We start from the raw sequence: 14,337 nt of genomic DNA, 5'->3' as shown, positions 1-14,337 counted from the left end.
GAGCTGTGTCAGCTCACCACCGCATCCTACACCGTAGACGACTGTTATCAAAGGGAACCAAGGCAGCAGGATCCGGACTGACCCCTAGGAGACTCAAAGCAAATCTTCAGGGCGGCACGAAGATCCATCCTGTGTGTGTGCTGTCACTGATACACCATAGGAAAAATATCCTGTAGTCAAGTGTCTATTAACAAATGCATAAAATCCAGGTGATGGTGAGTTGTTCTGAAAGACAGAGAGGAGAGGGCCCTCGTGTGGCTGGTTGTAAACACTACAGAAGTGACCTCTGGGCAAGGAACCAGACAGAGATAAGATATGAGGGTTTGTGAATAATTCAACTGCATGGATACTTTTCACTGGGTATGGGAATGAAATGTTCCAGGTTCATTGTGATCTAGTTGAAAATACAAAATAATATTAATTGAGTGTAAACATTTAGACAAATATAACATGCACAATGCGTTTGCTGACCCAATAACAACTTTTTTCCAATACATGTTTTTGAAAGCCATTGTTTTCCTTTTTCAGTTCAGGTTTTATTTTCGATGTCATATTTTATTTTTTGAATTGGGATTTACAGTGTAGAAGAAGGCGGTAATCCCCATTTCTTCAGAGATTGCATTTTCTAGTATTACGTATTATACACCCTTCTTGACTCCACCTACATTGTGACGTGTGTCTGTCGAATTATGATTTTGCACAAGTAACGACTGTAAGGGAACCTCCCTCCTGCCTGGATAACAACCTGACGCCAGTTACATTGTCAGACTGTAACCCCAACCTAACTGTTACAAAACCCTAAACCACTTGAAGAGTTGAACTTGTTGAACAGGAAACTTCATGTTAGCGTACGTGGAGGTGGGGCTTGCCTAAGAACCTACATCAGGGCAAAAATTTCACGAAGTAGCAGCACAGCCGGTCGGGTGGCGAAGAATCCTGCCTGTACTTTGACAGCTCGGTACTCGACGTCTGTCATAGAGTACTGTGTGGTCGTGATACTTGAGGACGTGTCATCGACCATTTAACTGTATGACAGTCACTTTACACGGCAAGTGAATCGTTTGTTTTCAGATGACGGTGTTAAGCTAACTTTATCTAGCTAACACTTTATATGTAGGTAAGCTTGTAGCCAACTGACACTGCTAAAGACTGACGTTGTGCTAGCAACTTGTTAGCTGGCTAGCGGCGACAGGGATACTCGTAGCACTGTGATGGCCAGCGAGGGTTAGTCACACTGTCTCACTCTGCCATCAATTTGGTAACTACCTTTTTATTTTCTTCATATCTCTTTCCGTTTCTAGATTTAAAAAGTGTCCTGTTAGCATTTTTGGGGTTAGCCGGTGCTTGTTTTTATTTACAGGATAACGTTGACAGATATTCTTCATCGAGGCTAAGTTGTAGCTTGCTGCCTCTGTTGTTTACATGTGTATACATGGATAGCGGTCAGCTGGAGTGCTCTTTGTGTGGCATGCGGTGGTCGTAACAAGACTGGATCGATTACAGAACAACCCAAGTAGAGATATGGGAATGGAGCTGGGAGGTAGCTAACGTCCGTCGACGTTAGCCAGAACTGTACAGCCGACTCTCCGTTGAAAATGAGGAATAGTGGGGTTCTTAAGGAGGACATCTGTGCCTGCTTGGCTGTTTGATTATCAGTGGGCGTTGGACAAAGGACAGGAGCTTGTTTGTCCATTTTAAAGCTAAACGTGAGGCAAGACTAAACGAGGAGAATAAGAAATCAACTTTGCTGCGACCACCGTTCTGGCGCTGGGATGATGATGCTAAAGACCCTACTGATCACCAGTCTTCTTGGCTGGGTGAAATGTCAAGAGAGCCAGAGCATGACATCAGAGGAGAAGACCGTTATCAGGTGAGCAACGTCTAGACATACATAATAACACTGTTTGTTTGTTTGTTTGTTTGTAAATTTTTTATTGCAGAAGTCTCTGCAATATTGTGAAAAATATCACAGAGTACATGCCATTTTCTCATTTGATTAATTTATATTTTACCCTTTTTGCAGGGACCAGATTATTGAAATGTTTGATCACGCTTATGGCAGTTACATGGTAAGGTGTTCACTTGGATTTACTAATTGCAATTACCACTATATTGATTTTTTTTTTTTCAGTTATCTGAAGGGAAATTTAAAAAGAAAGATGAAGCAGTCACAATTCGAGTAACACTTGTAGTCTAAAGAACAACTTAAATGTGAAAAGAAGTATTACAAGAAGAAGCGTTTTGGCTTGTGGCCTTCAGCAGGGCCTTCCAGTAAAGACAAGTTTGAATCAGTGGCCGGACAGAGTCCTCAGTGCATTTGGATCAGATTTAGCAGGGTTGTGCAGAAAGGAAACATGCAGGATTTTTGCAGCTACAGTGACAGCCTTGTGCAACAGATGCCAGCTGAACATTCTGTGATCCAGGATTCAGGCTTTTCCTCACGTGAAGTAAGCCAAAAGCGATCAGGTCATGGGTGGCTCAACTCATTCAGTGGACCAGAGTTTTAATGTGACCTGGGTCTGTATAAGTCCAAAACTGGACTTGGCAGAGTGAGAGACGCAGCAAGGACCTTATAACTAAGTCAAGTGTATTATAGGTTGCAAAGACAAAATATTGGTAAGAAACTGATGATGGTAGTTCAGAACAAGAGCTGTGGAAGTGTTTAAAAGTGGGATATTGCAGATTGAAGCATTGGTGACAAAGATCATTTTTAGTTGAAGAGAGTGGTGTTACTGAGTGTTGGACATGGTAGACAAAGAGGTGAGATTACCCCATTATGAAGTACTGTTTTCTATGAAAGAAACCCTTGGTATCAGTTAGCAGCTGTCAGCAGCTGTTAGCAGATAATAGCCATACAAATGCTTAAACAAATTAGTTTCCTTAGTTAGAATTGAGTTTTTTACTTAGTTTCTGTACATGTGTGTTCCTGTAAGTCAGGTCTCAGTTTTGGTTCTCAGTACCCAGAACCTTAATTATTTTCAATCAAGTCATTTATTAGTAACTAATTGAAATACGGGATGCAAATTGGATCAGGGGAATGGCGTGTGGGAAACAAAAAACGGTTCACTATTGATGCTGCAGTTGCATAAGCTTTGGACTGCTCATTTCTTTTTTCCTCTGAGAGAATTTTCAACCCTCCAGCCATCTTTGCTTAATGACGCCTTTTCTGTAGACTGCTAAATGAAGCCTGAACACTGTTACTATTGGTTGTGTTGCAGAAATATGCCTATCCAGCCGACGAGCTGATGCCTCTAAGCTGCAGGGGGAGAGTGCGTGGCCTGGAGCCCAACAGAGGCGACATAGATGACTCCTTGGGAAAGTAAGTTCATCATCCACTGGCATCTGGAGTCTAAAAGGATCCAGTGAGGTTAATTCAGCCACAACAGTTAAATTCCCTCAAGCAAACAAAGCCATGTATATTTAATCCATCATTTGGCATTAGTTCAGACCGAAGCCATTATTTGTCCTTTTAAAGTTTAACTAGTTTGAAGTGGTGTGTGTCTTTCCTTCATAGAGCTGCGCAACAGTTGTTTTTGTAATTTGTATCCACCTTCCCATTTTAATTGTAGTACACCCTGATTTAAACTTATCATCTAAAGTTGTGTAGAGTGGAGCATCTTTGTGTTTTTTTGTTACTGGACATGATACAGGCTACTATAAATTAAACATTGAGCAAATATGTAGGGCAAATGTAGGAATATAAATGATGATATTTGTGCGATGTCATCTCTTCATGGAAAACATTCTGCATCTTCAAATAAGACAGGGACTGACTAACGACAGCTTATGCAATACTATTCTCTTCCAAACAGATTGAATCTGACACGGAGCAGATGCCCTATTTTTTCAGGAATACATGAAGTTGATGCCAATTTAAGTCTTTTATAGTGAAATTTATAAGAAGGCAATAAATTATGGATTTACAGTACAATACCACCACATATGTACCACACATGTTGCGCAATGCAATTTCTCTGCAAATGCAACAGATCTGACATTTAACGGTCAGTGGTTCATTACAAATTAAACTGGATCAGTGGTAAAGTGGGACACCAGCTCCACTCTGCTGTGCTTCATAACATTTCTTCCTCCTTCTCTGTAGGTTCTCTCTCACATTGATTGATACCCTTGATACCCTGGTGGTGAGTACTTGCTTTTCATGTTCACTAGCATGAAAGCAGTTTTCTCTGCTTTTGTTTTTGAGCCTCTCACAATGTGTTTTTTTTGTGTTCCTTTTTAACAGTAAATGGCAAATGTATTAATTCTTGTCTGTTTGTGTGTGACCAGGTGTTAAACAAGCTGGACGAGTTTGAGGACGCAGTGAGGAAGGCTGTGAAGGATGTGCGCCTGGACAATGATGTGGTGGTGTCTGTGTTTGAGACCAACATCAGAGTTTTGGGGTATGAAACATGTCTGAAATTAATTTACTTTTCTACTGTAAATATATGTATGGTCTATTTTAAATATAATAGTCTTAATAACTAAATCTGATTGATGGGGAAGGTTTTGAATTTTTGAATTATTCTGAATGTAGAATTATTCCACATCAATATAGCATATTACTGTTACTGCTGTATAAAGCACCCTGACCTTTCTACTTAATTTTGTATTTTTAAAAGAAGATCTTTCTTTTCTTCCTTCATGTAATTGTCCCAGAGGGCTTTTGGGTGCCCACGTGATGGCTGACCTGCTCCGTCAGCGGGGGGACAGGATGCAGTGGTATCAAGATGAGCTTCTACACATGGCCAAAGAACTGGGGCATCGATTACTGCCTGCCTTCAACACCACAAGTGGCCTTCCCTACCCTAAGGTACTCCGTATTGTATTGTTAAATATCACAGGATCTTATTTAAGGTCTTGATTTTGCAGATGGAGCAAACATCCTGTTATCAGACCTTATTATGGATGACGCTGACATTTGAATCATTGCATTGATTGAGAACAATTCCTCACACTCACCACAGAGAGACTAATCAAGAAGATATTTCTAATTTTAGTAACTGACTAAAAATAATTTGAGCTAAGTGAAGTAACAATATTAATTTTTCTTTTTCGGTTTATCAGGTGAATCTTCGGTATGGAGTCCTGAACCCACTTTCACGCACAGGCACTGAATCAGACACCTGCACGGCCTGTGCAGGAACAATGATCCTGGAGTTTGCTGCCCTCAGCAGAATGTCAGGAGAGTCTGTGTTTGAGGTATTACCTCCCTCTGCCTCTCTAGAAAATTAGTCTTTTTTAATGTTTATTGATTTTCTAATACACACTTAATCTTAAGTTAATGATATCTAATATAAGAACACAGTACAATATTAATTTTGTTACAACTTTAGCTGGCTATGGCTGATTTCAGTTTTTGAAAAATGAAAACACACGTGAATGATGTACCTGTTTTTACCAGAAAGATTTTAGGGACATAATATTCACTGTTTTACAGGAGCATGCAAGGAAGGCTATGGATGTCCTCTGGGACAGGAGACAGAGAGGAAGTGATTTGGTGGGGACTGTCATCAATATCCATAACGGAGAATGGGTCCGCAGGGGTGAGGCAATTTAAACACACACACGTGCATAATGTAAAATCGTCAAAACTTTGGTAAAGGAAAGGGAAGAAATCACAGCTGTGCTCACAGAAAGTGAACCGTGAAAACCGATACAGAATACTGATAGTTCAGAAATACACATACAGTACATACATGCACAGCTCTCTCCTTGAACCACATTGCAGTAATCTGACTGTTCTCTCACTTCTGTGTTTGCAGACAGTGGAGTTGGGGCAGGTATCGACTCATACTATGAATATCTAATGAAGGCCTACATTCTTCTAGGAGATAATGTTTTTCTGGAGAGGTTCAACATTGTAAGTTCTCCATCTGTGTGTTCCTCGATATACTGGTAGTTTATAAGTCTATAGTTCATCCATTTGGCCCCTGTAGTATTCTTGCTCCATATTGCAACATCATTAGCCTGCCATTGATTTTTTTTTTATATTGTTATTGTTTGGATTGAAGACATTTTTCAGTGTTTGCTAATTTATTTTTCATGATGTTTGTCTATGACAGCACTACAGTGCCATTATGAAGTACATCAGTCAGCCTCCCCTGCTGCTCAATGTACACATGCACAACCCCACTGTGAGCGTGCGCAGCTGGATGGACTCTCTCTTGGCGTTCTTCCCTGGCTTACAGGTCAGGGATCCTGTCTTAGGATACACTCGATTAATCACATTTACTCCCATTGAAGCAGCACTGTAGAAGGTGATAGCAGAGAGGTGTCGACAAGTGCTAGTTATTTAATTTAATTAGAAAATTGTTGCACGCATGTTGCTGGAGTGACATTTTATCTATTTTTTTCACAGGTTTTAAGAGGAGATCTGAAACCAGCTATTGAGACTCATGAGATGCTTTACCAAGTCACCAAACAGCACAAATTTCTTCCAGAGGTAAACAATCTCTGCTCTTTTCGCTCTAATAATCAATATTAGTGGGAAAGATGGATAATATCTTATATCATGGTAAACATAATTTTAACCAATAGGATTCTTATTTGTTATATGACTCAGATCAGATGTCTCTTATTGCCTATTTTACTGAATTCACTGAAATAAATATGTGACAAACTGAGGTAATTTATCATTATAACCAGTAGAAAAAAAAATTCTATTATCTCACTAAATATATAGTATATCCATATAACCAGCATATTTCAGGTTATGGCACATTTATTTTAAAGTTGGTGTGTAATATCCATTTAAAACCAGAGAATTAACAAATACTGTAGTTGTGCAGCAGCTGTAACAAATGCAACTTTGAGAAATAAGTGGAACTGTTTTGTGGCTTCTTCTTTATGAAATCTATTCATCCATGTAAAATATGAAAATATTTTTAGAGGAAGCCAGTGTTGCTAACTGTCTCTTTCTTTGGTGAATCTACCTGCAGGCTTTCACTACAGAGTTCAGAGTTCATTGGGGCCAACACCTACTGAGACCAGAGTTTGCAGAAAGCACCTACTACCTCTATAAGGTGAAAAAAGCTGACTGGACAGTGTCAAAGACAGAAATAAACTACAATAATCTTGTAATTAAGAAGGCTCAGGTCTGTTAGAAGTAAGCCAACTAATGAAACTCCTTCACTCTTGTACTGTACACCAATGAGCCAAAACATTATATAGTTAATAACATTTATTATATCATAACAATGGTGCATGTCAAGGTTTGAGACATATTAGATAGTAAGTAAACCGTTCTCATAGTCACCGTGTTGGATGTTGTTTTGGTGGCATGTGAAAAACCAGCAGCATATTAAGCAGGGGTGGCCATGAAGTTTTGACTCATCAGTGGATACACAAGTCTTTTTCATAGCAAACAATAAGTACTATGTCAGACTGAGGGAAGGAATTTTTCAGTTAGTCTGTAAGTGTATACACACAAGGTCAGTCACAGGGCACCATAGCCCATTGTTTATCTCTAGCCTTGTGAATGTGCAGCTGCTCCACTATCATCTGCAGTTGCCACAGTAACCAAGCAGGCCTCTTATTGATAGTGAGTATTGGAAGATACAAATTTTGAGGCAAACTACAGTCCCAGAGACAAATAGTGTGCATACTAAGAGAAAAGTAAAGGAAGATCCTCAGCATGAGTTTGGTAAGACTTGGGTTTAAGTGTCCACTAGAAGTTTAACATGAGTATGTGAGAGATATGGAATAGCCTGATTTGGGAATATAGTTGGTAACAGGCGAGTTTGAGCCATGTGACAACTTGGGGGTTTATATATGCCCTGTCTAGGGGACAGCTTCAGATTTGGGGTGGCGTTACACTAGTTAATCTGTTAACATTTGTAATTGTTCATTATCTATCCCCTCGGTGCTTCGAGCAACAATTAATATTTCTGATTTAGACATTGATGTCTCCTGAATACTCCTTCATCCAGCTCACAAGATTTCCATCACACAGAGATATGGTCAATATTATATTTTATTTTTTGCAGGCCACTGGTGACCCCTACTACCTCAGAGTGGGACAGTCCATTGTGGAAAAGCTCAATGCCTACGCCAGGGTGCCTTGCGGGTTTGCTGCTGTGCAAGATGTCCGCACTGGGGCACATGAAGACAGGTATCATGTGAGAGAAATACCATTACAAACATGTTTAAAATTACCTGAAAAGGTGTGGACTACTGAAATGCATTTTAATAATAAATTGTAATTCTATGTATGTGTATGTATGTATATGCATGTTATGTGTGTGTAGGATGGACTCCTTCTTTCTGGCAGAGATGTTTAAATACCTGTACCTGCTGTTTTCGGAGAAGAGCCAGCTGCCCATCGATATTGATGACTACATCTTCACCACAGAGGCTCACCTCCTCCCCGTCTCTCTCTCTACCACCAAGCCGCCCTGTAAAAGCAACATTACGGTGAGAGCTCTTGCTTCATCACTAACACAGGTACACACATTATAGTACAGTTTTTGATTTTGAATCTCTAATTGATGCAAGCTGATACTTCCAACAAACATGACAAGAGTAATTTAACTTTGTATAATGTAATTATTAATTATTATTGCCATAATTTATACTTTATATTATTGTGTATTAGAAGTAAATGTTGTAATTCTGTGTGGGATTACATTATGGAAACTTCATCATTCATTTGGTTTTTATGACAGTGCTGTAGATGTAGTGCACAGTTAAAATGCAAACTTGACCCTTTAATATGTAAAGTGTAAGAGCTTATACCTTTTGTTTAACTGTGGGTCATGTTCTCCAGGAGACTGTTCCTGTTTCTCAAGAAGAAGATCTGTTCACACACTCCTGCCCCAGCACAGAGACGTTGTTTCCCAACAACCCTTCATTTGCAAAAACCATCCGGGACAGCTACAAGTACCTCACTGGGGTGGGACGAGCCTTCCGCCCCTTACCTGTCAGGTGCGTCCAGTCGCAATCAGTTTTCGATTTTGTAGTGAAATCACTGGTGAAACCTGCTATCCATTATTATTTTGAGTTTTAACCTGTGTTTGTTTGCACTTTACAGGGAAATTGAACTACCGCTCCACGATAATGGCATGGAACCAGTGGAGTTTTTGAAAAGCATGGGCATTTCTCTCACTCCACTGAATGAGCTCTCAGCAGGGGACACTGGAAATCTGAAGGTATTTTTGTATTAATCTCACAACCTGATGTTCTGCCTGTCTTCCCCACTTTTATCTGTTTAAAGTGACCCATAACTGTAGGCAAGTAAGTCTAAATAATTTTAATAAATTTACTAAGCCACAGCATGGTCCCAATGACGTATTTAACTGAAAACCCTTTAGAATTGAGTCTTCACACCAAACTTTTGTTTTGGATAATGCAATGCAGGATGTTTCTGTTAAGTAGCATGTAGTATCCAGTCACTAAAATGTGTAATGGAGTTGCAGATATTTAAAAAGATATAGGAAATGCATGTTATTATGACATAAGATTTGAAAGCAGATGGTCAAATCAGTCAAACACTATTGTGCCTCTATTTATCTACTTAATGTAACTTACTTAATGTACCTCATGTAAGACCTTATTTGGTCCATTTGGCTTCAGTGATGCACTCAAGCAAATTGAGCTGTACATTTTTATGCTGTCAGTGTGCTTCAATGGAGCTATCAGGTTAATTATACAACCTACTGCGGAACCAATTATATATTTCAGATTATACAAATAACAGGGCTTTGAGCTGCATCAATTTAGAAAATCTAACAGATTTCTTGATAATCTTATCAGCTATGCTATGCTCTGTATTTACTTCAGCCGTAAGCATGTCTCCTCTGGAGACACAGCAAATGGGTTACCAATCTAATTTTGCTTTTCTAAAAGGTTTGTAAGGATTGGGTTAATAGCAAAGTTAATTGAGTGAAAATTGGGTCAAGGTAATGAATGCACTGCTTTAATGGTAAAAATGCCTGGAGTGTAGGGTACTGTACACTACCACATACACTGTTTTCATTTCAGTTTTCTAACTATGAATCCCTTCAGGAGCACAAAGGAGTCTACCGGGTAAAACTTGTGGCAGAGGTAAGCCAGACAGCAGAGGAGGAGGTGGTGCCTCATGTTGTTCAGCTCATATCTCCCCCATTTCTGGGTCGGACGGTCCTCACAGCGGGACCTGCTAAGTTTGGAATGGACCTCTCCAAACAGGAGCACGGGGTAAGTTTTCAGTGTGACAGTAAAATGGTAAACACTTTATCTCCATCTATTTAAGATACAAAATAATTTACAATAACACACTCAAACTCTTATGCCACAGGTGAAGGGCAGCATAGTGAAAGCCTCCCCCTATACTGCCTGTGGGCCAATAGATAACACAGTGGAGCTTAAAGGCCGGATCGCTCTGGCACTGCGTGGTGACTGCATGTTTGCTGCAAAGGCTCGTCGGCTACAGGAGGCCGGAGCCATAGGAATCATCTTTATAGGTGAGGAGCTGAAATCAAAATGCTGCTCAATATGCAGAGTTTAGAATACCTGCCAAATACTATGAAGAGTGGACCTCACAGAAATGAATTGATCCTAACTATTCCCTTATTGTCTTTTTCAGACCACCGTGAGGGAAGTAATAGCGAGGAAACTCCCCTCTTTCAGATGGTTGGCGATGGAGACTCCACTGAAGACATCACCCTAGCGTTGGTCTTCCTGTTCAGCCGTGAGGGTGCAGTGCTCACAGCTGCCCTGGAGGAGCATCACAATGTGGATGTGCTACTGCTGCCCAAGGAGAGGCAGCTGGGACATGGTGAGAACCAGGAAGAGACAGATTTAAAGGTTTTTCTATATATGTGATATTCCATATTGTTTTTATTGCCAAAAAATCCCATTACAAGACTAAAACCAACCGACAATCTTTCGATACTTTTCCGCTGAAGACCTATATCTTTTAAAAACGGGTCACAAATGCATAGTTACATTATATAGTTTCCTAAAACAGCTGGGCACTGTATTTTTTTTAAATAGGAGTAAAATCTGTATTTGCTGGGGACTATTTCCGGCTGTTGATTGCATGCAGTAGTGAGTATTAAAGACAGCATGATTGTATATGTGGGATTTACTCAAAATGAATCCAGTTATAAAGGCAGCAGTTGTTACATGGATCAATTCATATTTGAGTTTTGGTCCTCTCTTGGAATTTGTTGACAAGAAAAATACACTAACAATTTCTTAGACCATGACAATGACTTTCCATGATAAAGTCTGGGAAGTGGCGTATTGCATTTTGTCCATCTCTTACACACAGTATCTTAGGCATTTTCACATAATGTTTGTCTGTGTTGTTTTGTTTATTGTTTTGTTTACATAGCACTGACTATGGGTGATCAAAACTTTAGGCACTAATGCATCTCACCACTGATCTGGCATTTTGAGTTTTTGATTTCTGGTCTACTGAGCCCCGACCAGCTCATGGCAGAGCATTCCAACATGGGGCAAATGATGTGTCTCACAGCTGGATTTCAGCATTCAAAAATATGCTGATTATTGAGATGTTGAACTGCAGTTTGAGCTAAGAACAAAATCACATCAAGGTCAAATCTTAGTTACTCTCTCAGATGTAATTCTTCTCTCTGCTCTCATACTGATTTTACATTTAATTGGCTCTCTTCCACATTGTCCAGATAAGACAGAAAAACATGTCGGCATGAACATCAAACTCCGCCTGGCAGAGGAGGGGGAGCTGGAGGAAGGAGCAGCCAGAGGGCCCACCCTGGAGTTTGTCTTGGAGAAAGACGAAGTGCTGCTTCAGGAAGAGGAGCTCGGAGAAGAACGACAATCGCAGCAGCAGCAGTTTTGTGCAAAGGCAACGGAGAACGACAGAACTGAACCATGTTCGGCAGATTCATCTCAAACCCCAAACTCTGGACCAAACACAAATCCTTGACTGCTGCAGATCACGAAGCAGCCAAATTTCCTAACACTGATCCCTCGTCAGTTTCTGAATGGCATGTGCCTCAGAGCCCCTCACTGCCCTACAAGGAGCCCTGACTGACCCAGCCTGCATGTTTACAGCCGGTGGAGGACGATCAAGCAGTGCGATGGCCACACTCACATCCTGCCTTGACTTTGAAACATAAAGACGGCTCTATATTTATTAGACAGACAGTCAAGTGTAGCTCTTATTCTGTGTGGTGCAGAAAATGAGGGGTGTTATGATCTCATGTGACTAGACTAGGTAGTTAATGGCCAAAAACTGTAGGATGAGATGGCTGGGTTGGTGCTACCTAAACCTAGCCTGTAGTATTGCTACTGTAGGTACATAGAAGGTGTACGTGATGATATTGACATAGATTATTAACTAGAATTTAAAATTACCTCATCTTAGAGGAGATAAGGCAACAAAAATGTACTCCGCTATGTTTTTATGCAATGCTGTTTGTTTTCAATCTAGACTGCACTTTTCACATCAACAAGTACTGTTAAATATTTAGTAATGATGAATTACTGGCCAGTAGGTGGTGTTAGCTACCATGGCCTCAGTAATATAATGTTGGTAGATGAAGTAGAAGAGCTGGGGCCAATTTGGAAAGTTTATTTTACTTTTAATAGGAAGCAACTTCAGGGAATTTTAAGAGTGAATGCAGTTTGCTAGGTTGACCCATTTGATGAGACATTTGTGTGTGTGTGAGTGTGTTCTGCATTTCCTTTTTTTGCTAATATGTGTGTGCGTGTGTGTGCAAAGGTGTGTAATAACTATAATACCCAAGAAAGCATCTCAGCTGAAACATCATCGCTATTTGATGAAACCCTCCAATCTTTACAAATTCATCATCCAAGGAATCAAGAATGAAAAGTCTGTTGGATTGATCACCATGAACCTTTTGATATTCAGTTTGGATTTTTTTTTAGCTACTTTTTTTTCTGCACCGATAAATAACTGTGTAATCATTGTTAGGTTGTAATTAATATGTCATTTTAAAAACATTGCAAAAATCACCAAAGCTGTTTTTTTTTGCAACTAAAGTCTACATGCACAGTAACTCTGGTTAGCTCCTGATGCAGCATCACAGGTTGGTCTGCTGTCTCTGGTCATCTGTGGCAGATTCAAGCAGAAATGACCAATTCAGCCTGTCATTGCATTTGTGTGTGTGTGTGTGTGTGTGTGTGTGTGTGTGTGTGTGTGTGTGTGTGTGTGTGTGTGTGTGTGTGTGTGTGTGTGTGTGTGTGTGTGTGTGTGTGTGTGTGTGTGTGTGTGTGTGTGTGTGTGTGTGTGTGTGTGTGTTGTAATACTGATGTCTGGTAGGATTGCTGGAGTACTGCAGAAGCATCATTCAAAATAACTGTTTCACTGTGAAGGCTAATTGGATCATGCACATTGTTTCCAAAATATGACTAATACAGTTGTACTCCACCAATTTCTTGGATGCACTTTTGATCCAGTTTTGTTGTTTCTTTTGTCAAGACTTAAGACTTCAAATTTATTCATCTTTCTGTCACTCGCACTCTACACAAAGAAAATAGTTTTTTGGGCATTATTATGTGTAATAATTTTATGCAACAAATGAAAATAGCATAACTCTTTTAATTGGTTTGTTCACATTCACTCGTTTTATTCTCACTATAAATCACTGCATGTTATTTGTCTTTGTGGTACATGAAATGTGAGCTGAAGTTTGTGTGGGGTTAGCACTTTTTGTGCCACGGTGTGTTTTCTTTGATGTTTGTACAGTGGGCCTTTTCCTGATGCTGCTGAGTTTATTTTGAGTCTTAATCCAACATGACATTTTATTTTTGTGTTAAGCCTGTATGAGGCACTGCCAACCCGTATACCTCAGGACTGTGTACGTTACTGTTCACACAGAGAAAAAGGACCATGGACAAGAAGTAGGGGATTGTTTTTATTATTTTTCTTGCTATTTAATTTTGTTCTGTTTTCTAAGGTTTCTGTTGATCAATGGCTGTAGCTCAAAAAGTGCCAAAAGAGATGCACGACAAGTCTCTGGTTTCTGTTACACATCTTCTCTGTATTCGGTTTCTGACTGAGCTGAGGCAGTCTCATCAATAAATTCAAACTTACAATTTTCCCCTTTTACTTCTGTCATTTACTCTGCATTGTAACTGTAGTTGGAAACAACTGGACAGTTTAATTGCTACACTCTTCAGACAAAATGCTATATAAGACAAAAACACTTTTTCTTTGGAATCATTTTCGTCTATGAGAACATAATTTTAAATGACATTTAAAAGGAATACATTTTTTATTCTATTAAAGTATAGTCAAGTCTTGAACTTGGCGCTCAAACACAACTTGAATGCTCAAAGTGCTGAAGAATTTGACTGTAAAACTATATGTCATTGTATTCTACTTTAGTAAGGGGTAGTTTTTCCTAT

At 39.7% G+C, this 14,337-nt stretch overlaps 1 protein-coding gene across 4 annotated transcripts; it reads left to right on the top strand.

Moving 5' to 3' along the window:
* Positions 1-719: 719 nt before the first annotated feature.
* si:ch211-282j22.3 (ER degradation-enhancing alpha-mannosidase-like protein 3) lies at positions 720-14,029 on the top strand. Of its 4 annotated transcripts, none has more exons than XM_056404046.1 (21): positions 720-1,258; positions 1,441-1,870; positions 2,024-2,069; positions 3,219-3,319; positions 4,103-4,142; positions 4,288-4,400; positions 4,657-4,810; positions 5,065-5,199; positions 5,438-5,543; positions 5,763-5,860; positions 6,063-6,188; positions 6,359-6,442; positions 6,939-7,022; positions 7,986-8,110; positions 8,247-8,442; positions 8,765-8,922; positions 9,029-9,146; positions 10,003-10,173; positions 10,274-10,439; positions 10,562-10,753; positions 11,628-14,029. In XM_056404046.1, exons 2-21 carry the CDS (start codon positions 1,773-1,775, stop codon positions 11,888-11,890), a joined length of 2,574 nt encoding a protein of 857 aa, XP_056260021.1. In that variant the 5' UTR covers positions 720-1,258; positions 1,441-1,772; the 3' UTR covers positions 11,891-14,029. The 4 variants fall into 4 exon arrangements, with proteins under 4 accessions (XP_056260021.1, XP_056260020.1, XP_056260019.1 ...); XM_056404045.1 differs by having other exon boundaries at positions 1,361-1,870; XM_056404044.1 differs by having other exon boundaries at positions 720-1,870.
* The last annotated feature ends 308 nt before the right edge of the window (positions 14,030-14,337 follow it).

Source organism: Seriola aureovittata, chromosome 18 (assembly GCF_021018895.1).
Source record: "Seriola aureovittata isolate HTS-2021-v1 ecotype China chromosome 18, ASM2101889v1, whole genome shotgun sequence".
Taxonomy (NCBI): Eukaryota; Metazoa; Chordata; class Actinopteri; order Carangiformes; family Carangidae; genus Seriola; species Seriola aureovittata.
The sequence above is the reverse complement of the archived record's forward strand: the minus strand, read 5'-3'. Positions and strand labels throughout refer to the sequence as shown.